This window comes from Rousettus aegyptiacus, unplaced genomic scaffold, assembly GCF_014176215.1.
Source record: "Rousettus aegyptiacus isolate mRouAeg1 unplaced genomic scaffold, mRouAeg1.p scaffold_m13_p_14, whole genome shotgun sequence".
Classification (NCBI taxonomy): Eukaryota; Metazoa; Chordata; class Mammalia; order Chiroptera; family Pteropodidae; genus Rousettus; species Rousettus aegyptiacus.
This window is the reverse complement of record NW_023416289.1, coordinates 13,512,923-13,531,118: the sequence shown is the minus strand read 5'-3', so window position 1 is coordinate 13,531,118 and position 18,196 is coordinate 13,512,923. Positions and strand designations below refer to the sequence as shown.

Sequence of the window (18,196 nt, the reverse complement as noted above, 5' to 3'; positions counted from 1 at the left end):
GGCCTCTCAAGATAATAGATTTGGCAGTCAGCAGAAAGTAGAAATGGAGATTCTACAGAGAAAATGTACAAAGTGGAAAAAAAATAGGAAATGACAGAATCTTCCGATAATCCTAAAATTCCTTCGAATCCCACATCTTAACCCAAAGTGAAAAGAAGGTTTTTTTTCATACTTCAGTTTTTGCTGACACATGCTAATACTTGAATTATACTTTCAAGTACCTATGTACAGTTTGCTCAGCTGGAGGTTTATCGTTTGTCTTTGTAGAATGTTGTGAGTTACAACCTTTCCTAGATGAAAGATCTATATGACACCGAGTATATATAGCATCACACAAGGTATCTTAAAAAAAAAAAAAAAAAAGACCCTTAATAACAGGACTGATTTCCCCCTTAATCAGTTGTAGTAAAAAAAAAAAAAAAAAGTCATAATTTTATTTTACTAGTATTAAAGATAATATTAAAAGTGAAGGATATCTTCTAGTCATTGTGCAGTCTGTCCTGTGGTTGGAAGCTGTCTAGAGTTCAGGGCGAAATTTAAAATAACTCAGTTAGAAACTTGGCATGATAGTACTCAAGCTGGTTATCTTGGTTCTTGTTTAAAATGCATAAATATTCTTTCTGTGTTACTTTCATGGCGGTGAGTTTTATTTTCATCAATAATACGTTAGCTTACTATAATGGAGGTCCCAAAATACAATGACTTAATAACCACATTGAAGTTTCTCTCATACCTCATAGTAATTAAGAGATCAGGATTCCTTTAATTTCTTGGGTATCGTCAAAGCAGAGTCACCACTTTGAATTTAAGCCCAAAGCAAGAGATGAGGAGAGAAGGGAAAAAGCTATCAAGCAAGTGTTGAGGAAGATGAACACATCACTTTTGCTTACATTTCATTGGAGAAAACAAATTACATGGCCATAACTAGCTGTAAAGGGAAAGTGGGGAAATGTAGTCTGTAGCTGAGGGGCCATGTGGCTAGGTACACTCAATTACCAGAGGAGAATGAATTAGGACAGTTAGTAGTCTGCCATAGATACCTTCTAAATTTTCAGGAACTTTTTTCTGTCTTTAGCTTATGAAAGCAAATTAATCAGATTTTATAAATGCAAATGAATTCTTCAGCTCATGCCATAAATAGATTAATTCAGTGTTCATATATTTCATGCATTTACATGGTGTTCTTATATCTTAAGTAATCTAAAAGTAAATCTTGGCAAAACTGTGCTGTAGAGTAATAAACCAAAAAGTAATAATAGATTTCTCATCTATTTAAAATCATTTCTATTGGCTTACTGCTACATTTCTCATTTCTTCATTTCAAATGAAATTTTAAAAATGATTGCACCTATATATAGCCTTCATTTTATAAACTATAACTTTTCCATAAACCACCTAGAAAATGAATTATACCTTTAATCTTAAGGCGTAGAGATGGAAAGATGAATTTGCCAAACTTTGATGAATGTTCATTGCAGCTTCAAGATGAAATAACATAGAGTCTAATTATACCCAAAAATGCCTCACGAAAATGTTCAAGGTGCTTAGATGCTAGTTTATATGACAGTGTGCATCCACCTGGGTTACCCTGCTCTTCTCCACCTGGTGGTGAGAATTCATATTATACAGTTGTCATTTCCAACTCTGAATCCTTAAGCATTTTAAGTAGCTCTAAATAATAGGCTTGTTGTTAGTCATACACCTCATTCCAGTGGACTGCTTATTTGAACATTTCTTGGATAAAAAAAAGTTGTTTTTTCTTATAGCAAAAATTGCTGATGGTTCTGACTGCTTTTGTTGTGGTGGCAGAAGTAATCCAGGTGTTACAGTAGTGGGAGTTGATGGTGGCTGCCACAAGTCGGCCAAATGCCATGACCTACATAACCTGTTAGCACGGGTGTTGAGGGCTGTTGACTTGTTCTAGGCTGTTAATTCACTTCAGTCTTTAAAGAGGGGAAATGATAAAATTGTACAATAGGAGCATAAACAACTCTTTATGCTCTTAATTGGTAAAAAAAAAAAACAAGGCCATCCCACATACTTTGTGCACTGGAGTTTAAATAAATCAATAAACTCATGCAGATATACAATTAAAGGAGGTAAAAAATGAAATTGCAAGCATTGGTATTTTTAAGAAATGTCTTGTTTATCAAGATTGCTAATGATCTACAGTATAAATTACACTATAAATTACATCATAGACTTGTTTACCAGTAATAATTTTGACTTAAGTTGACACTTAAATTTTGACCGGTCACAATAGAAATCTGTCTCAGGAACCCAGAGATGGTAGCCTGCGCCCAGAGCCCCCAACCTAAGGGAGAAGTGAAGGGCGAAGGAGAGCAGTGGACTTGTATACCACACTGTATTCAAGTTATTACTAAAGGACAGTGAAAGGGCTGCTTTGTTACAGTTCTGACTCCCTGTCCTAAACTTCATATTCAGTATTCACCTGTAGCAATTATTTGAGCATACTTTTTATTTTTATTTTTCAAAGTCCCCAAATTATATTAAAGACTCAGTTGGCAGGTAATGTTATTCAGCACTTAATATGTCCCAAGCACTAAAGATTCAGTGGAGAACAAAGATAGACAAGGTCCCTGCCTTACAGGAACTTAGATTTAGTTATTATGTATTAGTGTGTATTAAAGTATATTTGAGTATAGTCAGCTTGAGTGCTCCTTTGTGGAAAATCTTGGCTTTATCATAGTCTTTATATCCTAAACTGTCAAGAATCTTCCAGGTGTCTTCAGCTCAGTGAGGTTAGGCACACCAGGCAAAACAGAAGAGCAGAACTTTGGTAAAGGGGAGCAGAAATTACACAGCTTCAGTTAGGCTCTTGCTTAAAAGACACCACCTGGCTACTTCAGAAGACAATGGGTTCAACCTTATCACCAAAATGTACGTGGTAAGTGGGTGGATAGTACTTGATATGGACTCTCATACTCAGGAAAATGTAAGCATTGACTTCCTCATAGACACAGGAAAACAATAAATGTGGTTTTTTATGATGTTAAAGTACCATTTTTAATCACTTTGTAGTTTTAAAACTTGAATGAGAAAAGGATTAAAAACAGTATTTTGTATGGCTGCCTGGAACATCTCTACAATTACCACTTCAGGAAGGAATAGTGATAGGAAAAGATGACTTGAATGTGAGGTGGTTACTTGCTTCTGTCTATATTTGGCTTTTTGCCACTGCTGTGAAACCTGTCTAAAATAGACACTGTCAAAATCAGATGTTATGTGTTAGTCTCGGTAACATTCTCTGGTCCCCTTCTTACCCCACCACCTAATGAACTTTTGAACTAGGATCCCTTTATTTGGTCATCAGAAATTGATGTTTTCTCAGTAGTAGCTTCTTGCCCTTCAGGAGCTCACAGCCTATTTTAGAGACAGATCATGATGCCTACTGAGAATCTGATATGATGAGTAATGTTAGAGGCCATGCACAGAGATCATGGGCCATCCTTATGCTCTCTCTCAGCATGAGACTAGCCCATAGGCCTACACATAGAATTCATACTGAAAACACTGTTCCTTGTTTGTTATGTGGTTTGGAATAACATGGGTGCTCAGGGCTGCCTTATCAATTTATATGCCCTTTATATTCTCACTTTACATACTATATGAGGTTTTTAAAGAAATCTCCATTATACTTAGAGGGAAACTGAAGAGAAAATGTGTCATCATGCAAATCATCCTCATAACTTTTCATTTACACAGAAACTATTCTGTGTATAACTGCTATTTATTTCTAGCACCCAGGAATAGGTTTCAGTTAATTCTATGTTTCTTTGCAAATTATCGTGAACGTCCTAACCTGGCAAATTTACTTTAAGCATCCTCTCTCTGACAAACACTTTCATAGGTCTGTACCAATGACCTTCAGAAATTAACCTCAATTAGTGATTATTAGCTCGCCAGCACTGATTAGTCATCACCCTTTTGTAGTTAGATTCCTTTAGCTTCTGGTCCCTACTTCTTTATTATTCTACATTAAATACTAATCACAATCAAGCTAAATCCCCATCCTTCACTTTTTTGCCCTTCTGAGTGTTGCCACTTGAAAATTTGTTGACATAAAACCATAGACTTCTACACTTGAGATTTTCTTGGTTTAACACCATAATTGTATAAAGTCTTAGACATGTGAAGTAAGTTGTGCAAGGACACACATGGAGTTAGTGGCAGAGCATGTATTCAAATCAAACCTAATTTCTAGGCTCCTCTTCTGCTTACATATGTATGTGCCTTTCTTATCTTCTCATCAGAGCACAGTGCTACTCCCACTTATTTTCAGCCTTCTGTTCTTCGGTAAAACTGTAAAATTTCTCATTCTTGTAGGTCTCTAGTTCGAAGATGCCTAAATCTCTTCTTGCTCTCACCATTCACTGTAGTCCCTTGCCCACAAGATTTTTCTACTTGAATGTTTTAATTTCTACTTCCAATTCCAGACTTAACCTACTTCCCACCTTCGTCATTTAATTCCTCCTCACCTTGTTTCCAATAATGACAGCACCATTCTTTCTGCACTCAAAACCTTGGTGGTGGTGATGGTGGTGAATCAGTCCTTCCCTCTCCCTCTTCTTACCAACACCACGCTACACTCACTCTCCCTTCCCTAATGTCACATTTGTTCAGGTCCTTTGCATTTTCTTTGTCTGAGTGATTTCCCTGCTTCTCTACTATTTTGACCTCCAAAAAGTGACATGTATTTTGAAGATGATTCCACCATTTACTAAGCAAATAATGTGAACTGTCAATGTCTCAGTTAACTTATCTATAAAGTATGGTAGAGTAGCGATCTTAAAATGTTGTGAAGATTAATTAAAATAAGATATAAAATTTCATTTATAAAGTCTAAGCCATGGATGCTCAATAAATGTTTGTAGAAAGAATAAATGTTGATTCCCTTCTCCTTATAGCCATAATGAGTATGAATTTGAAGATTTTTTTTAACCTATAAAAAGATTAGATGTTAATACTTGAAGATTTTTAAAAAATGAGTGTTAGTGTCTGCTTTGCTCTATAATCACATCGAATAATAAGGATAACATTTTTTGTCTCGGTCTATTTTTGTTTATAACAGCCTTGAAAGTATACAAATCAGTGGTTTTTAATATATTCACAGAGTTGTGCAATCATCACTGCCATATAATTTTAGAACATTTTCATTATTCCAAAAAGAAACTCAGTACACATCAGCAGTCACGCCCCATAACTCCGAGTGACCACCCATCTGTTTTCCATCTATATGGATTAGCCTGTTATGGCCATTTATACAAATGGAATCAAACAATATATGGCCTTTGTGTCAGGCTTCCTTTACATGGCATAACATTGTGGGGTTTTTTGATTTAAATTTTTATTTTTCAGTTAGAGTCGACATTCAGTATTATTTTATATTAGTTTCGGGTGTATAGCATAATGGTTAGACATTTATATAATTTACGAAGTGATTGCTTCGATTAGTCTAATACTCACCTGGCACTATGCATAGTTATTACGGTATTAATGACTATGTTTTATCTGCTGTATCTCAGATCCCCATGATTATTTTCTAACTGCCAATTTGTACCTCTTGATCCCTTTACTTTTTTCACTCAACCTCCAGTTCCCCTCCCATTTGGCAATCACCATTCTCTGTATCTGTGAGTCTGTTCTCGTCGTGTTTATTCATTCATTTTGTTCTCTAGATTCCACATGTGAGATCATGTGATATTTATCTTTGACTTATTTCACTTAGCATAATACGCTCTAGATCTATCCATGTCATTGCAATGGGTAATATTTCATTTTTATGGCTGAGTAATATCCCATTGTATATATGTACCACAACTTCTTTATCCAATCATCTGTTGATGAGCAGCGTGTTTTCAACCTTCTTCCATGTGTGGCATCTGTTAGAGAACTTCATTCCTTTTTATGGCTGAATAATATTCCATTGTATGGATAGACCACACTTTATCCATTCATTGCTTTGTAGACATTTGGGGCTATTGAGAATAATGCTGCTATGAACATTTGAGTACGTTTTATGTGCACATATGTTTTCACTTCTCTAGGAGTGGAATTAGTAGATTCTTTAGTTGATAAAGCTAACAATTTTCATTTCAAAGCAAAGAGTTCTCATGGTGAGAAAACTAAAGATTCTTATTCGGGGTGTACCCTTCTGTGTTGGTTCCTTTAGACTGAAATTCTTTGCACTGGACCTCACAGAGCATTGGGCTCCCTGAGGTGCTTAGCACATCATGGAAACCAAGAGAAAAAGCCTGAAATTAGAAAGGACCAGAAACAATGCAAATAAAGGATGTTTTCATTAGCATAGGACAACAAAATAACCCCCAAATCTCAATAGTTTACTGTCACTAAAGCATTCATTTCATTTACTTTATGTGAGGTATATTGCAGGAATCAGAAAAGGGGAGACTTTCTAAAGAGATACAAATTAAGGAAAAGTTAGATTAAGGTGAACACTTACTTCAGAAGTGTCCTGTCCTCTGCTCTGGAGCATGAACCTTTAGAGTAAGGGTAAGAAAGTTTGCGTGTTCTATCAGCCATTGCCCTTTCCAACCCACACTGAACTGAAAGAGAGAGAAAGAGGGGTCTAGAGCAGCTTATGGAATGATGTTTGCATTCAGCTCAGGAGCAGGCTTCAAGCACTGCTTTACCTTTATAGAAAACTGTGGAAGGGGAAAAATGTCTTTGAAATAGAGCTTGGCATTGAGCATCATATGATCTGTCACACAGAGGTCACTAATCACTCTCCCTTTTCTTGTTTTTCAGTGAACGAGATAATTGGGAGAGACATGTCCCAGATATCTGTTTCTCAAGGAACAGGGGTGAGCAGGCAGTCTCCCCTCCCTGGTCCTGATTCCCTGGATTTAGGAAGATCCGAAGGGCTCTGACAGTGCTTGCTGCAGCCTTGCATCCACCACCACATAACTTCTCAGCATGTTTGTCTCCTTGGACTTTGGGTTTCCAACTCTGTGGCCTTCAGGTCTGGTGCCAGGAGTTAGGGTCACTGTGGGGAAAGCAGCATTCCTCCACCTTAGGCCTTGGGTAGACTTTGTAAAAGAACAGGAGCAGCATAGACTATATGAGCTTTGGGGAAATGAGCTTTGCTTTTTATTTTTGAATAGGATACTTTTATATGATGGGTGCTTTGAGTGTGAATACAGCAGGCTCTTCATTTCAGAGGTGCTGTTTTTGCAGGCGACCTGGTTGCTTAGCTAGGATTGGCGATTCGTACTGCTCTATGGTCATTTGAAGGACCCGTTAGCTTTGATATTTTTAAATTAGGAAATTTTGATAAAACCTTCCAGAGGCAAAAAGAAAAAAATTCTCCCAAGCCCACTCCTATGCCTCAGAAAATCAGCATGTGTCCTGAAGCTTTTCAATAGATTAATAGGAAATAAAGCCAAATGGTAGCTCATACCTCTTTATAAAAGTAAACTGTTAGATAAAATAAGAGACCATTCCAATCATTAAAGTGTTGGAATACAAAATGACATTCCAGAGCATAGCCTTTTTGTAACTTTTTAGGTAATCTTGCAATCTCTCCATACTGACTCCATGTTGAAATTTCTTTTTTCCCCTCAGGGCCTTGGGTAAAATAGCTACACATAAGGTAACTTCGAAAGGTGAGGTCTTAGCTTGATAGCTTTAATTTCCTGCCATCCTAGAAACAGGGAGGTTTTGGAGTGTTCTTCCCTTTTGTGTCCTCTGATCCCAGACCTTTTCCAAATGGGATCATCGGTATTTTCCTGCTCTGTAACCTTTGAAGCCACAGTCTCATCGTGATGGTTTTTAGGCACCTTTGCTGGTTCAAACTCATCTCTGGGGGGTAGGCTGTATCAGAAGCTAAGCACAAATGAGCTATGCTGCAGGACAAAAGCAGAGAAAATGCAGGACTCCAGATGGGAAGCTTTTAAGATTCACTGTCGTGGAATGCTTATCCCTCATGCTTTTTACAGCCTGAAATGATTCTGGCCCACCCAGTTCCATCTGCATGGCCTAGAAACCAGTCTTTTCTCAAAACGTCTTTGAAGCAAATCCAAAAATGAGGTAGCATCATAGACCTGACCCTCCAGACCAAAGATGCCCTGGTGCTGCTGCAGGTGAGGCTGGCACCCAAGGCAGGGGCCAGCGAGAAACTCCAGCCTGCTGTCTACCAAAGGAAGTGCCCAACTTGGGTGCTTTTCTCCAAGCTCCGCCCTTACCCTTCCCATTAATGGGATAAGTTACCTGGTTCAAGGCCTGGACCCATTTCAAAGCCCCTGAAGTTTGCAGTATATTTTCACATGAAATGATGTACTTCATTCATTCAGGAATCAAAATTTTTGAGTGCCTACATGTGAGACAACATGTTGGGTTGGTCGGACGCTTAATGCTGTTGTTCCAGGGGATTGTGGGTCCTAGATGCCAGGATTCTCTACTGAGGCCAAGTGAGTCCTGAGCAGAGGGAGCCAGCTCATTGCCCACCACCTATAGTCAGGCAGGTAAGAGCTGTTGACCCAGGATGAGGAAGTATGGTCCTTTTTCTTTCCTTTGAATTATGATGTTTAAAATCACCTTGCCCCCCAACTAGTTAAAATGTCTATACTTCAGCAAATCACTCCTGGTCCCTTAGAACTGGGTGTTTTCATATTTTCTTTCAAAATGAGTTGTGTCATAGTGTGGATAATGAGATTTTTCAAGGCCTGTGGTTGGAAGCCCACAGCTTCCTTTGAAGGTTGTGGGGGCTGGGCCCTGAGATGAAGTTCTAGAGAGCTGGCCAGACTTGCCTCCACCCTCTTGCCCCTAGTGTAGCTGCCCCACATGGGGTTCTTGCAGGAGTTTCCCTTGCAAGACCTATTGGGGGTTGCTCTGCTGTCCTCAAGAATAAAAGCCTCTATGATCCAGAGTTGCTATGCACCAAATTTTGATGCCTTTTAAATACCTTGATGCCTGTAGCACTAGAAATGCTTTCCTATTTAAAATAAAAGTTAAATTTTAAAATAGAGCTTTGTAGACTATGTAAGCAGTTTTGTATCAGCTTTGTAAAAGCTTTGGTGTACAAGTTAATATTTTTTGGCTTTGTAGATAAAGATTTAAATTTTTGTCAACATGGTGGTGTTAAAGCACACATCCACTGCACTATGCAAATTGAGTTCTAGTAGCAGCACTGAGCAGTTGGGCATGCTAGCACCCACCCCTTCCCCTCCAGCCTGTGTGAGATCTTGGGTTGAGCAGCCTCTGCTTACTGGAGACATAGAGAGAAACATGGCTGAAAACAGCTTTAAAAGGAACAGATGTTTCCAGGATCATGTGTGGTGCTGCTGCGTGGGGTGCAGCCCACCCCTGCACAGGGCTAGTTTCTATCCCCAGACCTCTGCTGAGTCTGGCTGTGAAGCCCTGTTTTCGATATTCAGAACAGATGGTCATCTTTAAGGCTCAGGTGGACTCAAGTTGAAACCTTGTATTTTATAAAAATGGATGATGTTCTGTTAAGGACTGGTTTTCAGTTGTTTACAGCACTCGGGATTGTGTTTTCTTGTACATTTTGTATTTTAAAACCTTTTATAGGAGTACAGTGCTCCTCATACAAATACAAAGGGAAGAGCCAGCAATTCAGGCTCCTTAGTTACAGTGCTGAAATAATAAACGGTGACAGGTCAACAGTCTCTTTGAAATCTGCCTGAGTTTTCCTCCGCCTGGGGCTGGTATGGAGCCCCTTCCTCTGGGGCCCAAAGCTATGGGCACTTCGGCTTTTAAAAAGTCCATGTGGTTAGAAACCTTTGTTTATTTTATGGAAGAGAGGGTAGAGTTCCAAATTTCCTTTAGAAGCTTCAGTTCTGCACCCTCTAATGGGTGCAAAGGACATTCCACGGTGTCTGCTGAGTTCAGGACAACTGGCCTGCCCAAGGTGTGCACGAAAAGTAGGCAGAGAAGTCCCCTTTAAAATTCAAGCCTGAGTTTTTGTGAGGGCCTCCTGCCCCCTAGTGTCCTCTGGGGATACTGCAGTACAGTCCATCAAAACAGCCTGTGGTTTTGCCATGTGACATTTCCTTGTGCCAGGCGGGAAGGGCTAGCACCCTTAGGTGAGACCACACCTGACATAACATGGCCACTGAGGTCCAAGTATCCTGGGGTTGGGACCAGGACTCTCTGTTTCTTTTCCCCCCACCATTGAGATCTTTACTCAGAAGCTCCAAGGAGTCATACATTGAAGGCACCAGGGCTTACATTTTAAAAAAGAAGGTAAGCCTGCTGTGATGTCAGCCCCACAGAATCTGTGGACATGGGCCATAGCCATAAACTCCCAAAGTCTCTCTGTTGCTACTCAGGAGGCCCAGATCAGGCCATTGGGAGCAGGGTAGCACCATTGTGCCCTCAGACCTGCATGCACGGTCCAGCCATCATTTTGGGGGTGAACAGCAGAGCAATAAGTAGGGGATGGAGCTAGGACCTGTGTTCCTCTGGGTGCCTTCTGAGAGCTTTATCAAGCCAGAAAGAAGCCACCGGGTTGAGGGCACTGGTTCTCTAGATGCAGGAGAGACAGTTAGCTGAGATCAGCCAGCTCTTACCTTCTGGCTCCCTCACCTACAAACACACCCACTCTTTGGGGGTCTGTAGCACAGTGCGAGGCGGGTCACCAACATGCATCAGGCTGGTGTAGTCATCAGGGGCTAGCTACAGAAGGGACAGAGATTTAGAGCTGGGAGCTCCAGGCTCAACCAAGTCCCCAAGCCCTCCAGCCACACCTCACCTGGTAGGCCTGGAAGACGCTGAGCAGATCCTTCATACCAGCTGTGTATGGGACACCCTGCATACGCACCAGGGTTCCCGGTTGGGACAACACTGAGGTGGGAGCAGAGGCCAGGGCAGCAGGGGGCGTAGTGAGGTAGCCCACAGTGGTGGGGGAGACTGGGGGGCTAGAGTGAGGGAGGCAAGGTTTTAGTAATACAGCCCCACCTATGGCCTAGACCAAGACCTGCCTCCCTCTTCTTTTGCCTCTGCTTTGTGCTTAGTTCAGTTCCTCCTCCCTAAAGTCTCTACCTCTACAGTCATCTCCATCCTAGTTTGTAAATAGCATCAGCCAGCCCACACCTGTCACTTCCTTGCCATCTTCCAGACCTTGGATTATCCGGCCCAGGAAGGGGATCATGTCCCTCCCCCAAAATGAGGACAGGGGGCAAGACTGTGGAGTTCTCTTAACAGCAGGGTACCTGGGATAGTAGGCTGTGTAGTTCATGTAGAGCTGAGTGGCTGGCCCTGGGTAGTAGGCAACGGGGGTGGGGGCAGCAGGCACCCTGGCAGCCGAGAGCAGTGCTGAAGAGGGATAGAGAGCTGCTGTCTCAGTGGGAATGAGTGTTGGGGTGGCCTGGAAGGTGGCGTAGGTGGGTGGTGAGAGGCCTAGAAGCAGAAGTAGAGAGGACATGTACAAGGAACCCAGCACTGCCCTGGGTCAGGCAGCCAGAAAGGAGACTCTACCGCAGAAAGTAAGGGTTATAACAATCCCCACGTGCCTCCTCCTTCCCCAGTCCTGGGACACTCACACGGCAGCTTGCAGGGCGGAGGGGACATGCCACTGCGGCCCAAAGTGCCCCCCATCAGAACACGGCTCATCTCCTCTGTGGAGCAAGGGACAACCTCCACGTAGCGTTCCTTCATCACTTTCTTATGGCAACGCTGAGCAGCAGCTATGGCCCGCTCTGCTGAAGTCATCTGGATGAATGCATCGCCCGATGGTCGGCCCTGTGCACACCATCCTGTAAGCGATCTGTCCTGCTACAAGAGTGCCTTACCCCCAACCACACACCCTTAATTATCTGTATCCTCTCACAGGCAGCACCCTCACCTGTTGGTTGAGCACCATGTGCACACCATGGGGCCGGATGTCAGCTGCTGCCTCCCCCAGAAAGCTCAGGATATCTTCAATGGTGGCTGTGTAAGGCAGGCCTCGAAGGCGTACACAGTCTCTCCCAGTCCCAGCTGCCAGTGGGAAAGGGATGGGCAGCAGTGGAGCAGTCAGTGTGGGAAGGAGTGGGCTGGATGCGTAGCGGTTCAGAACCTAATAAGGAAGGCAACAACAGGCTCGTCGTGCTAAGTAGGGTAGGGATATGGGGGATGAAAACCATGGGGAAGGGGCGGGGACCCCTGGGTGCTTACCTGCTGCACCTCAGCTGCAGTGCTCCGGAAGAGTTCAATGTATCGCTTACCCAGCATGCCCTTGTGCCTGCGCAGTGCAGCCTGTGCCAGTTCCTCACAAGCAAAGAGTGCAAAGGCATCACCAGTGGGCCGGCCATCAGGGTGGCGCACAAAGAGCAGACCGTCGGCACCCCCAGTCACCGGGCACTCTGGCCCCAGGAAACCCAGCACATCTGCTGGCCCAGCCGAGAAGGGCAGTCCCCGAAGCCGCAGGATCACTTGGTCTTCCCGTGACAAGAAACGAGCCACCTCTAGTGATGTGCCTTGGGAGAGGGTGGGAGAGGCATGGGAGTCACCTGCTGACTTCATTCATGCCCTTCCAAATACCCAGCCACACCTGGCACACAGGGGAGCAGAAAGGCAAGGGTTGGTAGGGAAGTGGGACATGGGTCAAAAACCAGGGGAAGCAAGGAACTGCTGGGGACACACTCACCCCCTGCGATCTTTACAAACTCCTCTCCTGTTGCTTTATATACCTGTAGGTACAGTGGGGACAGCCCATGGGTCTCAGGCCTGGCTGGCCTCAGCTCTGCTCTGCTCCACTCCCAGCCCAAAGCCCCACCTCGATATAGCGGATACCCATGTGGTGCTTGTGTCTCTGTAGCGCTAGGTCCCGCTGCTCGCTGTCCACAAAGCGGATGAGGGCCTCGCCATTTCTGCGGCCCTGGGCGTTGAGGCAGAGTGCTACACCACCCCTGTGGAGCCAGTGCTGCGTTAGTGCCTCCTGGGTAGGCCTGCCTTCCTGGGCCCACCCATCCTGCCGTACCCACCTGGCAATGTTGAGCCCTTTGAAGAAGCGAGCCACGTCCTGGTCTGATGACTGCCAGGGTAGTCCACGGGCCCGAACCACTGTCTCACTGTCCACCACATCGCCCTTGCTGCTGTGGGAGCAGGGCACAAGGTCAGAACTAACTATCCAGCTGTTGTCATCCCAAACCCTGCCCCACACTCACCAAGGTCCTGTCTCATATTTCTGTTTTACCACCTCGGGCTTCGAAAACAATTGACCTGAGAAGAGATGGTACAGGTGTCAGCAGGATCTGGTGGAGGGGCTCTCCCCACCAAGCTCTGCAAAAAGGGGACAGTCGAGGCGGATGAAGAGCTGACAAAAGGACTTCCACTTTAGTCTCTCAGAGAAGGTAACAAGTGGAGAGGGGAACTTTGATAAATTAATAGGCAGGCATTCGTCCGACCCTCAAAGAGAACAGGTGACAGGTAGTGAGAGGAACCTTACCACTGGGCCCTTCGAGCAGGTGGAGGATGATAGCTACCATTGTCTTCACTTCCCAGACCCCAAAGTCATCTTCTGTGGCATCTGTCTCCAGCCCTAAGTCTATGAGCAGAGAAATCGCAATGAGGGAATTCCAACATGAGAGGGGCAGCATGAGCCCTAATCCTGGTCTCACCTCAGCCCAAGTCCCCTATATAGATACATGCAGAATCCCAGCGAATATTTGTTTTGGCCCAATTCATGTATGTCCTTACAGGGCCCACAGCCCAGACATAAACAAACATGTGCCCATATTCCAAATATGCCTCAGCACAGACCAGAGACGTGCACTCAGCAGCTGTCAATTTGCATGTGTTCATATAACCCACCAGTACACACATACTCAGACACATACAGCCTATGGTCGTCCCTCCACCCTAACCTCACTGGGTCACAGATACCCTGTGCCATGGTGGCCACGGTGAGGTCCCTGGCAAGGCGGGTGCTCGGGTGCTGCACATGGAACTCTCTGCGGAGGTCGTAGAAGGAGAAGAAGGTGTCGGGGAGCACCAGGTTCTGGGGGCACATGTGAGTGGGGATGAATGGGGGAAACTGAGCCGCTTTGCCCACCCCACAATGGAGTTTCTAGAAACCCTACCCCCTGTTGTGCCCTCAGTGGCATACCTTCCTGGAGGCCTCGGGGTGCAGGACCTGTCGCAGCAGCTGCTGCCCATCAGTGCAGAGCATGTAGGGGCCCCCGCCCAGCAGAGCCACATCCCCGCTCACCAGCTGTGAGAACTGGGGATAGGGATTGGGGAGAGAGACAGACAGACTCACAGCTGGGCAGGCAGGAAGAAAGAGGGCACAGGCTGCAAAGCTGGTTCAGCCAGATGTTCAGCCCTACCCTGCTTGGGGAGTAGGAAGTGGCCACGCCTGCTGGGCCTGGCTCTGTGTCCTTCTCCCCCAATCCACTATCACTTTCTACAGGCCAAATGGGGGCAGTTACATTATCACCCAAGCCCCCATTGCATACACCACAGGAGTCTGGAGTGAGGCCAGAGCAAACACCTGGTGGAGAGGGACAAGCAGGTAGGAAGAGGCGGGGCAAAGCAGGTTAAACCTGTCCCTGACCAGGCACCACCCTCAGACAGGTGGGGGAGGCCCAGTTGGGCCTGAGGCCCATCCTGCTCATGGTCAATGTCAGCCCCGCCTCTAAGTCTGACCAACCGAGAAGCAGAGAAACTCCAAGGACAGAGCTCCACACCTGGACACCAGGGACAGCATGAGCTTTGACCCACACCCTATCGACCAGTTGGCACTCAACTGTTTGCTCACAGAAGGGGTGGCACTCCAGAAGCTACCCGGCCCCTCCCCCAGCCTCCATCCCTACTGGAGAACAGGTATAAGCACTAAGAACAGGCCCAAGAACCTCCCCCATGCCAACTCTACAATCTGAGGCTGGCAGAGCAAGGCAACCCAGCTCTCTTTCAGCACACCCCTCAAGTGGGGCTGCCCTGAAAGCCCTTCTGGAACAGACCAGGTTCAACACCTTTGTGCCTTCGTTTCCTTATCAGGAACCACCAAAGTTGTTCGAAAATGAAAGAATTTGTGGGTGTAAAGCACTTATACTACACTCAAGAGTTAGGCATGGGGTGAGTACAGTAGTGAAGGTAAGAAAATGAAAACAGCAATGAGAACCGCCTCCCACTGCAGTCTGGGACAGGAGACACCCTAGGCCTTTGCACTCAAGAGACAGGTAGCCTCCAGGCGGGGTCCGGACAGCGCCCACGCCTGGCCTGCCGGCCGGGACAGGTCTAGACGAGCAGCTTACACCTGGCGGCGTCTGCCTCTGGGGCAGACAACGCCCTGCGCCCCCGCTCCAGCGTCTCCCAGGTGGGTGGGTGGGCCCAGGTCGCAGGCGGCAGGGACCAAGACCTATGACCAAGCCTACGCCCCTCAGCCCTTTCGGACTCTGGCTGCTGTTCTGGGAGACCTGACCCGGTAGGTTCCCAGAGGCGTCTAGGTATCAGCCCCGCTAACCCGCCGGCCAGGGACTCTGGGAAGGGCCTTACGGCCTCCATTCCTTCCTACCCTCGCAGTAAGGTGGATCTGGAAAAGCTAAAAAGACGTCCCCAGGAATGGCCCGCACACGTGGACACACACACACACACGCGGGAGTCGCTGAAAGTTTCAAACAACAGGAACCCGTCCTACCGCCCGGGCCAGTTGGTCGCGGCACACCAGGCCTCGCCTCCTGCCGCCTATCCCACCGAAAAATGTCCCCACGGCCCGGCAGCGTCTCCGCTCACCCCAGCGCCGGAGCTCACCTGCTGCAGCACCTTGTCCAGCGGCTCAGCCCGCGCCAGGCTGTCGGCGCTCAGGCCACTCGCCTCGCGGCACTGCGGGCTCAATGCGGCCGCCTCGGCGCGAATCAGTGACTTGTGCAGCGTCCCCACCTGCGAGCGGAGGGCGAAATCGATCAGCCACTGAGCCCCTCGGATCCTGAAGCTCCCTAGGGACCCCACGGGCCACTTTCCACCCTACCTGGCGGCTCCGTGGCTCTACCACTTGCCACACTAGAAGGATTAAATCAGTCTCGTCGGAGCCAAGGTCCGGCCCCAGTGCACCCGCCGTGGCTCCGAACAGTACGATCAGGGGGCCAAGCTCTGGGCAGGGGTCGGCGGCGGAGTCTGCGGCGGGGTTCGGACCCGGGGGCGGTGGCTGAGGTGGCGGCGGAGTCATGGCCGTAGAGGAAGGGGGCGCTCGGTCACACACACGCGGACCGACGAGGCGCACGCACGCATCGACAGAAGGCAGACGCGGACCAGCTTGGGCGGAACACAGTGTTTTGGGGGCGGCACCTGCGGCCCGGCTGGCGCAGTGGGCGCTGCTAAGACACGCCCGCGGCGCCCCACAAGGCGGGGCGGCTACCCGCCCCCGCCCTCTCTGGGCGAGTTACCTGTCGGCCCTGCTGGCCACGTGATCAAGGGCGGCCCCTGCAGCCATGGGGGAGGGCCACTAGAACCTAGCCCAGGACGCGCGCACTCACACGCCCGGCCTGGGCGCGCGCTTGGAGCCCGGTCTCCCATTTCCACAGCCCACTGACTTCTGGGGCGACTCCATCCTTCCCCTCCTCCCCGCCTCTCACCGTGAGGCCTCCGCCAAGGGCAAAACCAGAGGCTTTCTCTAGTCCTTAGGGTCACATGAGACTTGTGAAAATCACCAGGAGGCAGTCCAGGGGTTGTGGGGGGCCTGGGGAGTGACAGAAGTCACCAAGGGTCAAAGGAGGCTGTGAGAGTTACCGGGGATCACTCAGAGGACTGTGGGGGGGATCACCAGAGGCCGACTATGCAGGACAGGGATCATCAGAGGTCATTAGAGCCGTGGGGGAGGGGGAGCGGGAATCATCAGAGGTCACTGGGCAAAGCTTGTCCATACAGAATTGAAGGCCGGGCCTTAGCCAGCTCCAGTAAGTGCCCGTGGTGCCGAAGCACGGTCGGAGGTGCGCAGGCCTCAGTGCTAAGAAGGAGGCGACTCACTCTACTCCCGAGAGTGGCACTCTAGACGGAGCTAAGCCGGATAGTCTGGGCCTGGTGCCTCACCCTTACCCCACGTGGGAACTCCTGCTGGAAATTGTCGCCCTACCCCCTTGCCGAACTGCCTGTTGCCTGGAGACGTAAGCGCGCTGGCGGGTGGGGACTAGTTGCAAATGTGTGAAGAGCGCGTGCGGACTGCAGATCTTTTCCATCTGGGACCGACATCCTAATTCGGACAGTCCCGCGGGAGAGGCTCCCGGTACCCTTTCTCCCCATCAGTCTTGGTGAGGCTCCTTTACAGCACGCTTCTAGGCCGCCCCGGACTTCCCCCAATTCTCCCGTTTATATGACTGAGAAACTAAATAAGAATCCGGCGGGAAGAAAGAACTCCAGCCCTGCGAAGGTTGCCGGACTTGGGGTTGCCAAGCCCGAGCCGAAACTGAAGTGGCAGCGGCACCTCGCGCTTTCGGAAAAGCAGAGCGCTGCATCCGAAACTTCGGACAATGGAGAGAGTGAAAGAGCGGGGGGTGGAGGGAGCCTCCGAGACCTTGCCCACTGATCCCGCACTGCGTCCCCACTTGATGGATAAAGAGACTGAGGCGCCCGAATCGGAAGTGACTCGCCATGCACGGCGGCGTGGAGAGAATTGGAAGTAGACAATTCTTCCAGCGTCTTCAGGCGACTAGGGTTCCCCCTTGGAGCGAGTGTTTGGGGACAACTGTGGGTCTCTGAACTGCATGGTCTTGCTCGCTTGTCCCCACCCGCGAAAGCATAAGCCAATCAGGCCCGAGGGAGGAGGAAACTTCACGCTTCGGGCCCCGCCCCCTCGGGATAAGGCTGGAATGTCAAATATTTGTTCGTGGGGCGGGGCGCAACAGCGAGGTAAGGCCCCTCCCCTACCTACCACGGAGCGTGCACCGGGTGCAAACCGGCCTTTCTCCCGGCCAAGCTTTTACTGCCACCTTTCGCCCCAGCAGCACCCTAGCCCACCGGCCTCTCCTAAAACTCCTCAGGCGTGCATCGCTCCTTGTTGGTCTTTTGTCTGAACTGCTCCCACAGGACAGAGTTCTGGCATCCCCTGCGGGCCCTCAGGACGTTTCTTGGTCTCTGTCTCACTTATCCTAGCGCCCCCATGCGTTCAACTTTTTCTCTAGGCCTTCCCCTATTCCTGCCGCGCGGGTTTCGACGCCGGTTCCTCCCTATTTCGAGGTGACCTCTCCAGTGTGGTACCTGTGGCTGTCCTGAGCGTATTGTC

General features: G+C 47.7%; 2 protein-coding genes across 8 annotated transcripts in view; one reads left to right on the top strand and one right to left on the bottom strand.

The window, feature by feature from the left end:
- Positions 1–9,668, top strand: part of NFATC3 (nuclear factor of activated T cells 3) — a 92,910-nt gene extending 83,242 nt beyond the window's left edge. For both annotated transcript variants that reach the window (XM_016164343.2, XM_016164337.2), the window contains one exon: positions 6,790–9,668. Coding sequence is in view for 1 of the 2 variants with exons in the window: in XM_016164337.2 (XP_016019823.2) it covers positions 6,790–6,911 (122 nt within the window). In the remaining variant the exon portion in view is untranslated. The remainder of the gene's footprint in view (positions 1–6,789) is intronic.
- On the bottom strand, positions 9,537–16,267 carry ESRP2 (epithelial splicing regulatory protein 2). 6 transcript variants are annotated; one of them, XM_036231445.1, is made up of 15 exons: positions 15,950–16,267; positions 15,733–15,861; positions 14,090–14,203; positions 13,867–13,981; positions 13,430–13,528; positions 13,149–13,203; positions 12,966–13,103; positions 12,758–12,890; positions 12,629–12,671; positions 12,157–12,458; positions 11,846–12,058; positions 11,544–11,742; positions 11,214–11,400; positions 10,754–10,919; positions 9,537–10,677 (listed from the first exon to the last, which is right to left on the bottom strand). In XM_036231445.1, the coding sequence occupies exons 1-15, from the start codon at positions 16,145–16,147 to the stop codon at positions 10,588–10,590; spliced, it is 2,181 nt and encodes a 726-aa protein (XP_036087338.1). In that variant the 5' UTR covers positions 16,148–16,267; the 3' UTR covers positions 9,537–10,587. The 6 variants fall into 6 exon arrangements, with proteins under 6 accessions (XP_036087338.1, XP_016019874.1, XP_016019875.1 ...); XM_016164388.2 differs by having other exon boundaries at positions 12,966–13,076; XM_016164389.2 differs by having other exon boundaries at positions 12,966–13,073.
- Between the last annotated feature and the right edge of the window lie 1,929 nt (positions 16,268–18,196).